The sequence below is a fragment of the Lissotriton vulgaris genome, chromosome 1_2, assembly GCF_964263255.1.
Source record: "Lissotriton vulgaris chromosome 1_2, aLisVul1.2, whole genome shotgun sequence".
NCBI classification, from domain to species: domain Eukaryota; kingdom Metazoa; phylum Chordata; class Amphibia; order Caudata; family Salamandridae; genus Lissotriton; species Lissotriton vulgaris.
The window spans coordinates 198490687-198506932 of NC_141686.1; the positions used below are offsets into that span (position 1 = coordinate 198490687).

Sequence of the window (16246 nt, forward strand, 5' to 3'; positions counted from 1 at the left end):
AGCTTGTCCCTATTAGCCTATGTTGAACGGCTAGGGACTGCATCCGTCATTATCTCTTATCTTGACCGACGCAGCGTGTACTTATTTTTAGCATAGTTGAGTTTCCCCTCTGTCCCTCTGCACTTAACCAATTAAGACCAATATGGGGAAAACTAGCAAGAGAACCACTTCACGTCCTGTGACAAGGCAGCTAACTGCTTCCACCCAACCTCTTCCTACCCTAACAGCGATAGACAAAATGCTGCAAAAAACGATAGGCGTCATCTCTACTGCCATAGAGAATACTGAGAGGCGCCTTTCGTTAACCCCGGCGCTTATACCCCAACAGGTAGAAGGTGATCTGCCAGAGGCCACACTAAATCCCTTTGAAAGCAATTCGATTCTTATGTCCTTTGCAGAACTACCTTGCGTGCAGCAGGCCCGAGATATTAGTGTCCCCACTATAGACCAGCTGCTAGATCCCAATCCTTCGATGAGGAAGGTCACAAGGCAGAATAAGAAATCTAGGATTCAGAAACCTGGATGCAAACAGGCCGTTAAAGTAGCTCCCACAACGGTTGCCCCGTTGTCGGACCCTGGCCTGGTTAAAGCTACCCCTGAGCCACCCCTATGGGCTACCCATTTGATTATAGACCTCCAGGCCCACATGGAGCAGCTGATAACTTCCCACTTTAAGACACTGTCCTCTAGGATAGACCAGCTCGCGACCCTCATTAATAACAAGGGTGTGGGGAAAGCGCAGGCCCTTAGCACTCCGGGGAGCTTGGATGTGAGTGTCAGCCCGGCACCAGTAAGACACCCGCCTTAGATGCTAGGCATGGGCATAGTATCCTCCCGGCCACCTCCCCAAAATCTCAGGCACAGGGCGTAGCTAAGAAATCTACTAAAAATCTTGCTAACATCGGACTACCCAGGAGCACCAAGATGCCAACTGTGGCGCCGGGTAGTTCGAGTGGTGCCCCTTTCTGCCCCCAGGCTTCTATTAGGCAGCAATGCACCATTGGTAGCAGTCAATCCTCCCTCCCTATTAAACCACAAGAAGCTAGCCAAGCGAAACTCCCTCTTTGCCCTCAGCTACCCCAAGAAGCAGCTCCCTTTGTGGTGGTGCTCACAGGCGTCCCATCGCTAGATAATGCTCGAGGGGAAACTTTCTCAGCACTGAAAAATAGGGTAATTCACTGGCTGAATAGGCACCGACCATTGATGGGACAGGGCCAGGGGGAGATTATGTTTGTACGTAGGGTCAACTGGCTGGGAACTAGACCCAAAGACATCGAGGGGGATTGTATCCTTGTCAACTTCAGGGACCCAGCTGCAGTTAAACAAATCTTGGGGATTGGTGACCAGGCTACCCCGGGTCTGGTCAATACCCGCCACTTGAGTTACTTTTACAGTACAAACCGGAGGCCGGCCCAGCGCGAACACCAACCTCTTTTCTCTCATGGTAATTGTGCCCCTCAATTTAATATTCCTCTGGGCAATCGCTTTAGGGCCTTGAGTAGTGTGGACTGACTATCGCCAACCCGGGGAGCTCTGACCCTGACACACAATCTTGAGGATAGTCAGGCGGTGGGAGGGGATCGTAGGGTTGTAGAGCCCCACCCCTGTCAAACATCTATCTTCCCTGGACCCACACACCCTACTGCATCAACAACAGAGCCAGCAGTGGCCCGCCCCACAATGATTGGGTCCTGGAATGTGGCTCGGTTGGGGACAAAGCTACAAAATCCCGAATGGGGGGAGTTGGTGGATACTTTTGACCTTTGTCTCTTTCAAGAGACTTGGCTTTTGTCTGCTCCTGCTAGGGTAGGCTTTGCATCATACTACGAAGTGGCATCCCAGGGGCCACGGGGAAGACCTTCAGGAGGGCTATGCACGTGGGTGGCGGTGCACATGGGGTGCATAGTTAAGGTAATAGACACCAAATGCCTAGACATCCTGTGCATGTCTAGGCATTTGGGGCTGATTTTGGCGGTGTTAAATATCTATCTGCGCCCTGCTCCCATCCAGAAGGCCCTATCTACCCTGGAGGTGCTATTATCTTCCACCCCCCCCTCCCATCACATTATTATCGGGCAGATTTTAACTGTCATTTTGAGCCATTAACCAGGATCCCTCCTGTTACTTCTGAAGAGGATGAGGCTCGCTCCATTCCGGAGTGCATTATGTATGCTGCTAAGCACCTGACGCCGCTGGCACTCGCCATTAATAAGTTGGTCGTTACTTTCTCCCTAAGGGCTTGCAATGGTAGACTTTCCCCTAATGTACCAGGTGCTTGTACTTTTAACAGGCCAGGGAAAAGCACGACCATTGATTATATCCTCGTAGACGTGGGCTTTTGGGCACGCCTCAAAGAATTTACTGTAGTACCTAGGGTTGATAGCGATCACAATCTACTTTCACTTGAATTAGTGAACCCCCTGGGGAACCACTCGCTATCAGAAGAAGCTGGGACTTCACCTGCTCCTAACCTTACTCAGACCTCGGGAGGCAGGCGAGTTAGGTGGGAGAAGGTTGCTCAAGCCCCGGATAGGGTAGCAGAGATTTATAACCACGTAGCAGTGGCACTAGACACGGTTAGCAAGCTTGGGGGACGTGATTATGAACCCTCTTACTTTTTGGCTCTGCAGGCCACCCATTCCTCGCTATTTAACCTATTGGCTGACTTCTTTGTAACATCCCATAGTGGTAGGGAGAAGGCAGCTAAGCAATCCCACTGGTTTAACCAAAGTTGTAGGGAGGCCAAATCTACCTTGAGTAAGAGGTGAAGCATGGCACCCTGTTGACCATTAGAAATGCTCGGCGTGCCTATAAAAGATGAATCTGCGGCCAAGGCCAAATGGGAAGCCGATAATTGGGAGAAAATTAGAGAAGCCCTTGGGGCCCGTCATTTTAGGTGATTCTGGAACTTGGTCCGTGGTGGCTCGGCCTCAGGCGCGTCTGCCAATGTCCTTAATCTTTGTGAGGAGGTGTGGCTTCCCCCTTCAAGCCTCTCTATGCACTAGGCTCCGTGAAGGCTCTGGTGCCTCCTTGTGTGGCCGTAATAACTTCTGATCCAGCCCCTGCGTTGGGTAGGGCCCACAATGGCCAACCCTTCACGATCTTTGAAATCAAGGCAGCAATTAGGAGTCTGATATGGGGAAAGGCTCCGGGGCTGGATAAAATCCCTGGGGACCTGTATCAGACTGAGGATGGGGTATGAGCACCATATATCTGCACTCTTTTTAATGCCATCATGCAGGGCATGGCGATTCCGTCGACCTAGCTAGGCGCCATAATCATACCCATACACAAAAAAGCTTCTCCCCTGGACCCGGCCAACTACCGACCGATAAGTCTGATGGACGTCCTCCAGAAGCTTTTTTCTAGAGTCCTCCTGACCAGGTTGCAGAGTTGGGTGGACGATAACAACGTCCTGTCCTCTCTGCAGGCCGGATTCAGGGCGGGGGTGTTGACGATAGACCAGCTTTTTAGACTCCAGCTGGTCCATTGGAAGACCGTTACTCTGGGGGGCGGCAGCCTGTATTTGATATTCGTGGACCTCCGGTCGGCTTTCGACCTGGTTCAGAGGGACAAGCTTTGGGTCATTCTTACTGAGATGGGTGTTCCGGCTTACTTATGCAAGCTTTTTAAGCGGCTGCACATGGGCACGTACGCAATGGTGAGGTTCGGGAAGGGGGGGCACTGACTTCCCCTTTCCCAGTGGAAAGGGGAGTCAGGCAAGGATGTGTACTTGCACCCACGCTCTTCTCCCTATTCCTCAATGGCCTCATTGCCCATTTACTGGGAGTGAACAATCTGGACTCCCCTACACTAGCTGGTAGGAAAATCCCGGCGTTAATGTTCGCCGACGATACCCTCCTTTTGTCCAAAACATTGGGGGGTATCCAGCGCACATTAGAAGCATTTTCCAGCTTCTGTAAATTGAGGAACTTGGAAATCAATTTCGCCAAAATGAAATATAGGCTTATAACTCGATCCATTCGAACTGTCCCCACCCGCATCTGGATGGAACGGCCCTTGATCGAGTTTCAACCTTTGAGTATCTGGGGGTCACCCTTAATGATAAAATGGACTGGGGTTCGCAGATTGCTAAAGCCAACGTGAAACTCGCCCAGTCATCGGGCGGCATTTTAAAAGTCCATAGTGAATCTTCCCTCAAACTCACGAGACCGCCTATAGAAATCTACAAGGCGCAGGCAAGAGGTGGCGCACTCTATGGTGCAGAACTCTGGGGGCATATAAGTGTGGCCCCTCTTTCCCTTACTGAGAACAGTTTTACAAGACTCCTCTTGCGTCCTCCCCAGAGCACTCCCCTCGTCCCCTTGAGGTTGGACTTAGGCCTGGTGCCAATTCACGAGGTTGTTTCAAATCATCCCCTGCTATATTGGAGATGGCTTTAGGCTACCCCAGAACTTGAGAGCTATAGGGAAGACTTGCGGGATTTGCTAGCCAGAGGGGGTGTGGGCAGGAACCCTTGGTTGAAGTACATACAACACCTCGTACAGGGGGTGGTCCTCCCCAAAGGAGGCTTGCGCCTCGCTCTCTAGAAAAGCTTTGAGCATAGCGCTGAAAGAGTATGGTAGGGCTCTCCTTGCATCAATTCGTCCCTGGGCAGGCTCACTAATACCTTTCTAGAGATTAAGGCCCACCCTTCTTTTGAGAGATTCTCAGATCAAATTCAGCCACCTTTGGCTAAGAAACTTTACCTCCAGTTTAGGCATGGCACACTTCCCTTAAGGGAAACCACCGACAAATGGTTAAAAACACAAATTCCTGCAAGTACTTGCCCAGGATGTGAGGTTAGCAGAGAGACAGATCTTCACATTCTGCTCTTCTGCCCCTCTTACTCTAGGGCAAGATCCAAATGGCTAATTCAGTGCTGTTGGTCTAGAGGCATAAGGGACTACAGAGAGGCCTTTAGACTCTTCAAATCAGATACGTCTTTTATGTTTGTTCTTGATACCTCAAAATTTCTTCTGTCGATGTGGTTCACAAGGTGTGCGACCTTAAAGGGTTTTAAAAAGATATAATACTGGTGGCTCTCTTTTTACTTACTTTGCATGGTGGGTTAGACTGTAACTTGTGTACGATTGAGAGACACCAATGCTTGTTTTTAAATTCAAGTACGCTGCTTTCTGAGGTCTTTTTATGAACTTTTTTACACTTATTAATTTATTTGTACATAGTATTGTTGTATATGATGTGATATCTATGTCTTTTATATGGTTTTTAACCGATAATAAAAGCTTTTTGACTGACTGTATTGCTGATAGTATTCCAGTAAGGGACAATGCTGTGGTTTAGATCTTGGACAAGTTTAGTGGGAAGAGGGTCTTTGATGTGAGAGGCCGGCTTTAGTTTGGCAATGGTGTTAAAGACTTTGAGCTCGGACAAAGGGTGGAAATAGGACCAGGAAGCATTGTTTTTCAGGTGTACTATGGAGTTCAGGTTGGGTTTCGGCGGGGTAATGACATGTTGTTGAGAGGAAGTATCAGGAGGTAGAGTCAGCAGGAGATAAACGCCAACTTTAATGTCTGCAGGAAAAGGGGGGTTGGGTGGGCTTTGAGTTAGGTGAAAGGATTGATTTCTTTTGGAGATTTTTTCTGTGGAGAAGGAAGCAATTTCAGTTGAGTCCGTCAGTTAAGGGGGGGCTGAAGATGTTTGATTTTGAACAATGTTAAAGAGTTCTCTTGGTCTATTTTTGGCGCGATCGAGTTCAGTTGGGAAGAAGGTTGCTTTTTGATTGAAAATGTGTTTCTTATAGGTAAATCTAGCGGATTGGAGCAGGGTGTGATTGGAGGGGGAGGGGTGTTGCCTCCATGTTCTCTCTGTCATTCTAAGTGAGCGTCTTTCATTATTGAGATCCGAGTTGAAGGCAATGTTGATTGTTTCACTGAGGATGGTTTCAGAAATTTCAGTTGCATGTCTCACAGCCGAGCAGCAGTTAACAATCATGCAGGAGAGGGGTTTAGGGTTGACTTTGGTGAAAAGTCAGGAGCGAATGGTGGTAGGCTGAGCTGGGGTCTGGGGATGAGAGATGAGGGGATTCTGCTAGTTCCCAGAATCACCGGGATGCTGGCGTAAGGGAGAGGAAGCTCAGTAATCTTGGGTTTAGGTAGGTAAGAATTGCAAAGGTCTATAAGGTCGGGGCAAACATGTAGTTCATGACACGTGTAGGCCTATGTGTTCGTCTGCAAAGGGGTATGGTTTTCCAGTGGTCAGGTTGGGAGATGTTAGGGGAGCCAGAATAGGGGGGGTCACTATGCTGGTGGAATGTTCCAGTTTTAAGGGCATTGAAATCCTCTCTGAATCGCATTAGTCTCATCTTAACGGTAGAGAGATGACGTTCGATGTTAGATAGTGTCAGAGCAATAAGATTGAGGGGGAGCTCAGTTGACAATGAGGGCGGGGCAAGCAAGGGTTCCATGTCGTACAGGGAAGGGAGTCTGAAGTGTGGGGGGAGGTGCTGGGGGAGTCGGAGGTGTGTTTGGGTTGTTGAATTTGGTAATATGAGGGTCAATCATATAGTCAGGCCATTAGGTGAGTGCTGAGATGAGATGGTGATGGAAGGGGGGAGAGGTTACATCAATTTGAGGAGGGAGAGTGGAGTTCTGAGAGGAGATAATGGAGCAGGGGGGGTGGAATTGGAAGTTCTAGGTGGGGGAAGGGAGGTAATTAAGTACATTTGAGGAGAGAGAGAGCTTTTCAGAGAAGGAGATATTGACGCCATGGGGGTAAAGTCAGAGGTGCTGAGGGAGGGGATCAAGAAGTAGGAGAGAGGTTTGGGGTAGTGAGACGGGTTTGAGGGTGTCGGTCATTAGTTAACCTCATGTGCGCTAGCAGAAGTCCGCTCGCACGCTGAGATTTTTTAAATCGCATGTTACGTGACGAGCTGGGCTCGTCATCAGTGTGGAAGGGGTTAAAGAGTGAGTTTGGATAACAGTGTGAGTGATTGGGCTGTCGAGAGGAGATAGAGCCGGGGGTAAGGGGGCCCGAAAGGAGTCAGACAATTGTGAAGAAGAGGGGTTAGGGACAGGTTTGGCTAGATGGTCTACCACGGTACAGAAATGGTAGTCAAATAAATTGAGGTTGAATTCAGACGCTTGAATGAGGATATTACTGGTTTTAAATATAGAAATGTCAATGTCACCTGGGAAAGATGCAGATAGGGATGTAAATAACTTGAATCCGTATGCGATTTTGATTGATTTGTAAACTGTAAGATGGAGAAGGAAAATAATTTTCCATATGGAGGGGCATTTGGAGTAGAAGATAATGTTAGTTTGTATGGGGGATGGGAGGCTTTGGTAGCTATCAACAAATAAAGTTTCAGAGTGATAAATCAATAATTTGTGTTTAAAGTTTTTTGGGGTGTTTTTTTTGAAAGATTTGGGTGGTATAGGATGTTCCAGGAGTTTGGGCAATGTCTGGAGAGGGCAGGGTCGGTAGGTGAGAGGACAAGATTGAGGGGTGTCATTTTAGGATGTTAGAAGAGGATTAGGGTGGGGAGGGGAAAGTGGGGGGAAAAGGTAAATAAATAAGATGTAAGAAGGGGGAGAAGGTAAAGAAATGAGACCTGAGAAGAAGGTGGGAGAGAGAGGGGGAAGGAAGAGAAGAAATGAGACGTAAGAAGAAAATGGGTAAGGAAACCAGGCGGAGAAAGAAACATGATAGAGAGGGCAGTCAGTGATTAGGGGGGAGAAAAAGTGGGTTTATCCAAGTAGGCAAATATTAAGAAAAGTTAAAATGAGAGAATATGATAATTGGGAGAACCTGGACAACCTAGGATGCTAGCAGGGACAGGGGGTAAAGTAGAGAACCAAAAGGATAGAAAAAAAAATGGGGGTGAGTAATGTGGGAAAACGAAGCTTAGAGAGGAGGTAAAGCATCCATATATTGGGTAAAAAGAAAGTATAACATTTTTTTATTGGTTCTTTCCCAAGGTACCACTTGTTGCTTGGAGGTTGCTGCTGAGAGCATCAGTGGAGCCGCATTCCCAGCATCCCACCATTTTTATTTGGGAAAAGGAAACTTTAAACACACGTGAGATGACCCAGCCATAGTCCCTCAAGAAAAACCTCTCCTGTAGTAAGTTAGGTTGCCATCTCTTGAGGCCGACAAATCCACTTAAAGTATTCACAAGGGGCTTTGTATAAACCCACTCTTCTTGCTACACTGTGCATCTGGACATTCTGCTTCTGGGTGATGTAGTGATATGGGAAATCATCCCACTGTAGCTGGAGAATGACAAGGAAGGGTATGAAGAGACTAGTGATGATCCCCCTGTCTCGATATTCTGGCAGAGTATATGCCATCCTTATTTCTGCTGTCTGGTCCATGACAAACCAGGAAATGGGGTTTCCTACTGTGTCGCGCATGCACAAGTTGGGGAGCTGCTGGATGCACTGATGGACTATTTTAAGGCTGTTCTCATTTCCACCATTTATCCAGAATTTATTCACAAGTTCAGATTCAGCATCACTGAGTGAAGTAAATTGAAATGCTGGCGAATCATCCCTGCAGAAATGAGACAAAGTAATATTTATGAAGAATTCAAAATGCATTGCAATCAATCAAAAAGAAATAATCATCCTTGTTATGTAAAAATAATAACTACGTTAGTGACTTCAAGTGAATCTTACCACAACCAAGGTGGCATGTATCAACATGACCACATGCCTTAGGGGCACTTAAAGTCAACCTAGTGTAGACAAAGCCGGTAGAGTTGATGGGAACACTATTACATAACTTTTTACTTCCTTCATCATCACGAAGCGACAAACCTGCTCTTTCCTTTGTAAGCCCCTATGCCCATTCTTCTAATCCTCATAAAATCACCCTAAAAACATAAACACCCTTCTTCATCTCTCCCTCCTTTAACCTCCACAGCCCCTTCCTCGCATCACATACATTACTCAGCTTAGCAGGATCAACAGTCTTTGGGGCAGATTTACAAGTACTTGCATATCTCTGCTAATCAGCAGGGATGCACCAGAACAGTTGCGACACGCCAAATCACCCTTATGCCACCACTTATGCGCCGCATTTACAATGCGGTGCACCATGGTGCACGGATGGGTAGATGCGTGTCGCATCCTACGGCGGAAAGGCGGCGCATTGCTGGAGTTACGTTGCAAGCACAACGCAGCTCCAGCAAGGCTCAGGGTACCCCTATGCCTAACATGGTGAGTCAATCCTTATGCCTGCTTCAAGCAGGCGCAGGATTTTGATGCAGCATGGCTGTAAAAGTGACTGAGTGAAATCTTGTAGATTTCACTCAGCCACTTTTCCGAGAAAGTAGGTGGCAAATTGCAAGTGTTTTGCAATCGCAATTGCAGTTCCAAAACATTCATGCATTCAAATGTGAGTCGCTATTAGGAAGGGATACCCCTGGCATGCCCCTTCCTAATAGTGAGTCGCAAAATTAATTTTGCAATCAGTAAAATGTACTGATTGACAAAATGAGATTTGTACATGACCAGGCCCTAAATTGCTGACTGCCTGTTTGTGCCCGTAATTTAGGGTCGTACAGCTGGCCCCTCATTTGCAAAATGTGGATTTTAAATGGTTTGCACAGATAGGATTAAACTGGCAACAATTGTTGCCTTTGGTTAAAACCTTTTTGTGTCTCCGACACCCTCACCTCATGATTGTGCACTGTGGTGGCATTGACCTAGACACGTTGACTGGGGTAAGGATGGAAATCCTAATAAAGGATACATTTGGACAACTGATGTTGCTTTTCCCTCTAACTGCCTTTGTATTTTTTTAACCTAAACAGAAATGGGAATGGTCAAATCAATTCTGTCTGCTGATTGAGAAGGCTAGGAAGAATGTTAATAAAGCTGTTTCTGCATACCTCAGAGACCATAGGATGGGCTCCATCTATAACAACAATCTACATTGTAATATGCATGACATCTACAGAAGTGATGAAGTTCACTTCACAGATTACAGGAAACAGTGTTTCGCAACAACCTTAAGCTGTGCATCCACACTTATATGTAGCTCCAACAAAGTCAGAATAAACACATCAGCTCTTGTTAGAGCCACCCTATAACCCAACAGTGAAACTGATATATTTTTTAACATATATACTCTTAATAAATATTTTATGGACATGCTAACCCATCGCAAATCTGCAGAACAAAAGCACACATTCAATGGACTATAACACATTCCACCTTTCAAGTTTAACCTTTTCTTATATTTTTCTATAATTTTTAACTGTTAATTCAAATGTAATTATTATCTTCAATATCATTAATTCTATAAGAATGTTCAAAACTGCAAAGGTTGAGCCATGGATGCACCACAACATTACACTGGGAGACGATGCTGAGAGCCAGAACAGGGTTGCACTCCTACCATGGGCAAAAAAGAGATTTAATGCCCCCAATCAACCAAGAGAGAAGTGTGGCTCACTGGTTAGAGCAGGCAGACCCTGAAGCAGAGGTCAGACCCGGGACCAGGGTTCAATTCCTGACGCGGCAGGGTCTTGAGCTCAAATGTCCACGGACTCGATAATTCTCGCTTCGGTGCCTGACCTAATCATGGGTTCACACTCTGCAACTCTGGGCATTAGGCTTGCTTAATCTCCACAACGGCCCCCCGCGGCGGGATGCCTGGCTTTCACCTTGGGGATGCCCTGTAGCGGCTATCTCACAGGGAAAAGCCAGGACGGGTTCCCAAGGCAAGCGCTTAGAGACCCCTGGGTGATAAGCGCTATATATAAATCCAATATACAATACAATACAATACAATACAAGGCCTGAGATGTACTGAGTGATGTCATCAGCGATGTCACTGACCACGTCATGTGTGATGTGATATGTACCGTCATCAGCAGTGCATTGCGGGGGCATGAGTTATACTTTGCTTGGCTAACTATAACGGCTGAATTTCTCTGCTTTTATATAAGTAAAATGTCAGCTTAACTATAACTTAACTGAAAGTTTTAAAAAAATATGCTAATTGCTGACTATAACATCAGTGAAACCTATAGTTTCTTCAATGAATTCCTAAGTTTTTTAAAATGCTAATTCCTGATTATAACATCCCTGAAACTTATGTATTTTTTTCTATTTTTTTAGGAAATATTTTTTATTTGTCAAGTGAACAATGCATAGCAGGACATTACAATACATGTCAGTATGATCCCTCCTCCCACTGCATCCCCCTTGTATCCTGTCTAGCCCCTCGAATGGTTACACATTACTGAGGAATATCCAATTTCCACTCCAAGCACCTTTTGTAGCTAAGGAACCAATTACACCCTCGACCTACATGTCCTTTTCTCCCCCTTATATTGACAACTCTCCGTATTTTACCCAGTACTCCCACACATTATCCTATTTGCCAGGGCACCCCACCCCTGGTATATTACCTTCCCTGCAGCACAGCATCAATCCAGATCCTGTTTCCATTCCCTTACTTTTGGCATCTGCGGTGTTCCCCATAGCCTGGCTATGTTTCTCGTTGCCACCAAACCAGCTAGCATCTGCCATATTTTATTGTATTGTGACCATTCCAATCAAACTGTTACTGTAGACCTCCATAGAGACTGTTCCACCACCCTGGATATCACTTGTGCCGTCCTTTTCCCAAAATCTCTGCAGCACAGCAGTGCGGTGTGGAGAAAAACTCAATGAATTTCAAACGTTTTTTAGATGCTAATTCCTAACTATAACATTTTTGAAACCTACGGTTATTTTCATGAATGTCTAAGGTTTTTTAAATGCTAATTTGTAACTATAATGTCCCTAAAACGTATGTTTTTGTTTTAATGAATTTCCAAGGTTTTTTTAGACCATTTTCTTTATAAAAAGATGTTTGTAATTTTTTTTTGTTTATGATTTTAAGTATTTCTATGAAGTTTAAAAATAATTATAATCAATTTTTAAAAATATAAATAACATAACTTTTCAAACATTCATAATGCTATTGATTTGAATTAATATTGTTTTCTTGTTTGTGATTTTGTAGTGTGATATTATATAAAAGAATTTTCAATTCAAAAACAAAAACATTTCAAAAATGTTTAGCATATTTTTTTAACTATTTTTTTGCTAGTATGAATGTCAATTTGTTATTTTCCTGTGATAGCTAATTTCTTTATATATATTTTTTTGTAAAAGAAATTTGAAAAAGGGTTGCATACCGTACACGAACCTACGCGATGGGTGCACGGATCCGTTATACAAATATTGCTCGTAAACATATTTAGAATGAATTAATATATTTTTGTGATGTAGAGATTTATTACTGAGTACATACAAATAGTAACAAAGAAGTTATAAATATGTTTTTAAAATGTGTTAAACATATTTTTGGGGACATGAAGGTATAGCGTACCGAATGCGAATCTATAGGTTGGGTGCGCAAATCTGTTACACAAATGTAACCTTAAAATACATAATTACACTGAAAAAATATATTTTTTGTGATAAAGAAGTTTATTAATCAATCCTAAAAATTAGTATCAGTGTTCTTGTGCAAAATGTTTAAGATCTTTAAAACATATTTTTGTGTACATGGCACCATTGCACAGTGCAGTGTAGGGTCACAAATCCTGCTATTATGTATTTCCGGGATCGTGTAGGGGATGTGACTCCGGCGTAATTTCAAAAGTATAAAATATGAATGTTTCAAGTTTCAATATCTGTTTTGCATAAAGACTTTTAATTGAAATACTTTGAAACACACTATTCTAATAATTGCTTACAGTTTTATACTATATTTAGTCAATTTTACTAAATATACGCTACAGGTGCGTGACACTTACGCGACTCCATGTCACATAGAAGGAAAGCCTCTTATTAGTTAAAGTGGTTTTCATTTTGTTGGTGGGTGAAACAAACACCTCTTGGGATGTTTTATATTTTTGTGAAAAAAAATGGCATCAGCATTCCTTGAAGAGAACAAGGAGGAGATAGAAGAGGTGGAGGAGCCAGTGAAGAAGAGGAGGGAAAGCATTGTGTGGGTTTTCTTCACTGTGCCTGAGGGGGGAAAAAAGGTGAACCCACGAAAGGTGACATGCACAATTTGTCACACAGTTCTCTGAAGATGGTCAGAAAAGAAGTACTCATGTGGTACTTCTTCAATGGAAAAACATCTTGATACAATACACCCTGTTCATCTGGCACGATAGGTGACGCGCAAAGAAGGGAAGAAGCGGTCAATGATGATGGAACACAACCATTAACTTCTGCAGGGGTTGTAGTGAATACTCTGCAACCTCTCATTGTTCGGGTGTTGGCAGATGATGGGATCCACTATAGAAAATATTTAACAAGTCAGTGTGTTGGAGGGCTCTCCATTTATGCCATTGATACACTCCTCAGAGCTCACAAGTGTTAATTCTGTTGTTGTTTTGTTCCTTGGGTTTCTTCATTACAAAGAAACAGCAGAGTTGAACTCTTTCACTATTATTTTTTGTTTTTTAAAAATGAAAAACATGGAAAAAAATATTCTGAAAATAAAAAAATATAATATTGTTCTTAAGAAAAGGTTCTAATATAACCACCTAAAATGGTTAAAGCAGAAAAATGTTATGTAGTAAAAGTGATGGCTTGCATAAATGTGTGTATGATCAATGTTGTGTATAAGTGAATGAATAAGTAAAAGAAGAGTGCATGTATGATTTGATATGGGCATAATTAGTGGCAGAGTGAATGCGCGACTGTATGTATAAGACCTGTGTGAATGGTTTAGTGTAAGAGTAGTGTTTCAATGATTGCATGAGTGCAGGGCTAATGCCTGGCTCATTGAAAGAGTGCATAGGTAGCAGGCCTGGGCGTAGTTCATTGAGTTTGACTACGTGGAACTCCGCGAAGTGACAAAAAAACTCTGCAAAGTTCCGCAAGTGGAGGAGTGCAGTGTGAACTGCTGTTCGCACTGGTCTTCCTGCTGCTCAGGTAGAAATTCTACCCGAGCAACAGCTTGCGCTTGCAAACTTACCGTTTGCAAGCGTGAGCCAGAAAAAAACTCTGCCGCATTATGCCGAGTTTTGTTTTTTGCACTACACGAGCTCTATGGAGTACGGGGTGCAGAAAACTCTGCAAGCTCTATTAAGGGAGTTCACCGCCCAGGCTTAGGTAGTATCTGAGTGAATGGTTGAGTTTAAGAGTATTGCCTGAGAGATTACATGAAAACAGTGGTAGTGCATGGGTGAATTTATAAGTAGAGAGGTACTGTCAGGGTGATTGGATAAGTGCATAAGTACTGCCTGAGTGAGTTTATGACTCTAAGGGTAATGTCTGAGTGATTACATCAGTGCATGGGCAGTGCCTGTGTAAAAGGATGACTGTAAGTGTAATGCCTGGGTCATTGGATGAGTGAATTGGTACTGCCTGTGAAAATCGTTGAGTGCACAAGTAGTGTCAGAAAGATTGTATGAGTATATGGGTAGTATGTTGGTGATTGCATAAGTACAGGGGTAGTGCCTGGGTGATTGCATGAGTGCAGGGGTAGGGCCTGGGTTATTTTCTGAGTGTATTGTAAATACCTTAGAGAAAAAATTAGTGCAAGGCTAATGCCTGGGTCAGTGCATGAGTGTGCTTGAGTGAATGGATTCAGTGCATGGGTAGTGCCTGAGTGAATGGATTAGTCCAACTCTAGTATCTGCATAATTGGATGAGTGCATGGGTACTGCCTGGGAGAATGGATGAGTGCATGAGTAGTGTTCTGTGTGAGTCCATGAGTGCATGGGTAGTGCATGGGTGATTCTATGAGCGCAGGGGTAGTGCCTGAGTGATTGGATGAGTGTATGACAAGTACCTGAGTAAAAGTATGAGTGTAAGGGTAATACCTGGGTCATTTCATGAATGCATGAGTAGTGCCTGAGTAAATAGATGAGTGCATGGGTAGTGCCTAAGTGAATGTTTGAGTGGAAGAGTAGTGCCTGGGGGATTGCGTGAATGTATGGTTAATGCCTGAGCGTTTAGATGTGTCTATAGCTAGTGCCTCCTTGATTGCATAAGTGCATGGGGGTGCCTCAGTGAATTATTGAGTGCAAGAATAGTTCCTGAGTGAGTGCATGAGTACATGGGCAGTGCCTGGGTGATTCTATGAGTACTGATATACTGCCTGGGTGATTACATTAGTGCAAGAGTAATGTGAGGGTGCTTATATCAGTGCATGGGTAGTGCCTGAATAAAAGGATAAGTTTAAGAGTAATCCCTGGGTGATTACATGCGTGTATGTGTAGTACCTGAGAGAATGGGTGAGTGTAAGAGTAGTGCCTGAATGATTATTTGAGTACATGGGTAGTGCCTGGGTGATTGCATGAGTGCGTGGGTTGTGCCTGTGTAAAATAAAGAATGCAAGGATAATGTGTGGGTTATCCTATTAGTGCAAGCGTTATGCTAGAGAGATTAGATGAGAGCACAGGCAGTGTTTGTGTGAAAGAATGACTGTCTGGCTGATTACATCAGCAACATGATGATAGTTTGCAAATAGTGTAAAGGATTAACATTATTTATATTACAAACAAATAACATATATATGACCTTAAAAATGTTCAACGTTATCATGCATATTATATTATATATTCTTACTTTTTAAGTAATTTAGATACATTAATAAGTAGAAGTATTTTATAGTAGTATTCTCTTAAACAGCACTAAAACTCTTTTCAAACTTCAACAGTACCTTATATAAGCGGTTATTTAATGATAATATATTACAGAAATTATAATATTATATTTTTAAGAACACAACATAAATTTAGAATTACATAACATTTTCAGTTTTCCTTTTTGCTGTGCTCAGATTCCACTTATCTTTACCATACACAGTGATTTCAATGTAGTATCATCATTGAAAAGTGGGGGGAAAAATCAAATTGTAGAAAAAAAACACAAATCAAAGTTGAGCATCATTTTCAATATGTGTAGCTATGTGTTTTTCTATGTACACTTCCTTCATCTACCTTAACTTTATTATTCATGTCAAAAACCTTTGCCAAAATGTAGACTCTCTTTTACATCTGGTACGATATACACAACAAATATATAGACTATTTCCTTTTATACACAATTTTCCAAATGCAATATCAATTAGCAAAATATTATTCCAAACACTAATTATAAATACTAATTGTCTGCCGAGCTGTTTATTTTCTCTTCACATCTTCCCAATAGGCCTAATGATGTATTCAAAACCTTTGCTTCAAATATATCAAATATGAATTTGGTAACTCATAAGGCAATCTAGGTTTGAATTCCAAGTTGGCATCATTGCA

The 16246-nt window shown here is 43.5% G+C and overlaps 1 protein-coding gene across 1 annotated transcript in view; it reads right to left on the reverse strand.

Moving 5' to 3' along the window:
* Positions 1-6929: 6929 nt before the first annotated feature.
* LOC147734916 (glycine N-acyltransferase-like) overlaps positions 6930-16246 on the reverse strand; it is a 280998-nt gene continuing 271681 nt past the window's right edge. Inside the window, exon 6 of the mRNA XM_086953683.1 lies at positions 6930-8520. Within this exon, the coding sequence (XP_086809809.1) occupies positions 8097-8520 (424 nt within the window). The 3' untranslated portion in view covers positions 6930-8096. The remainder of the gene's footprint in view (positions 8521-16246) is intronic.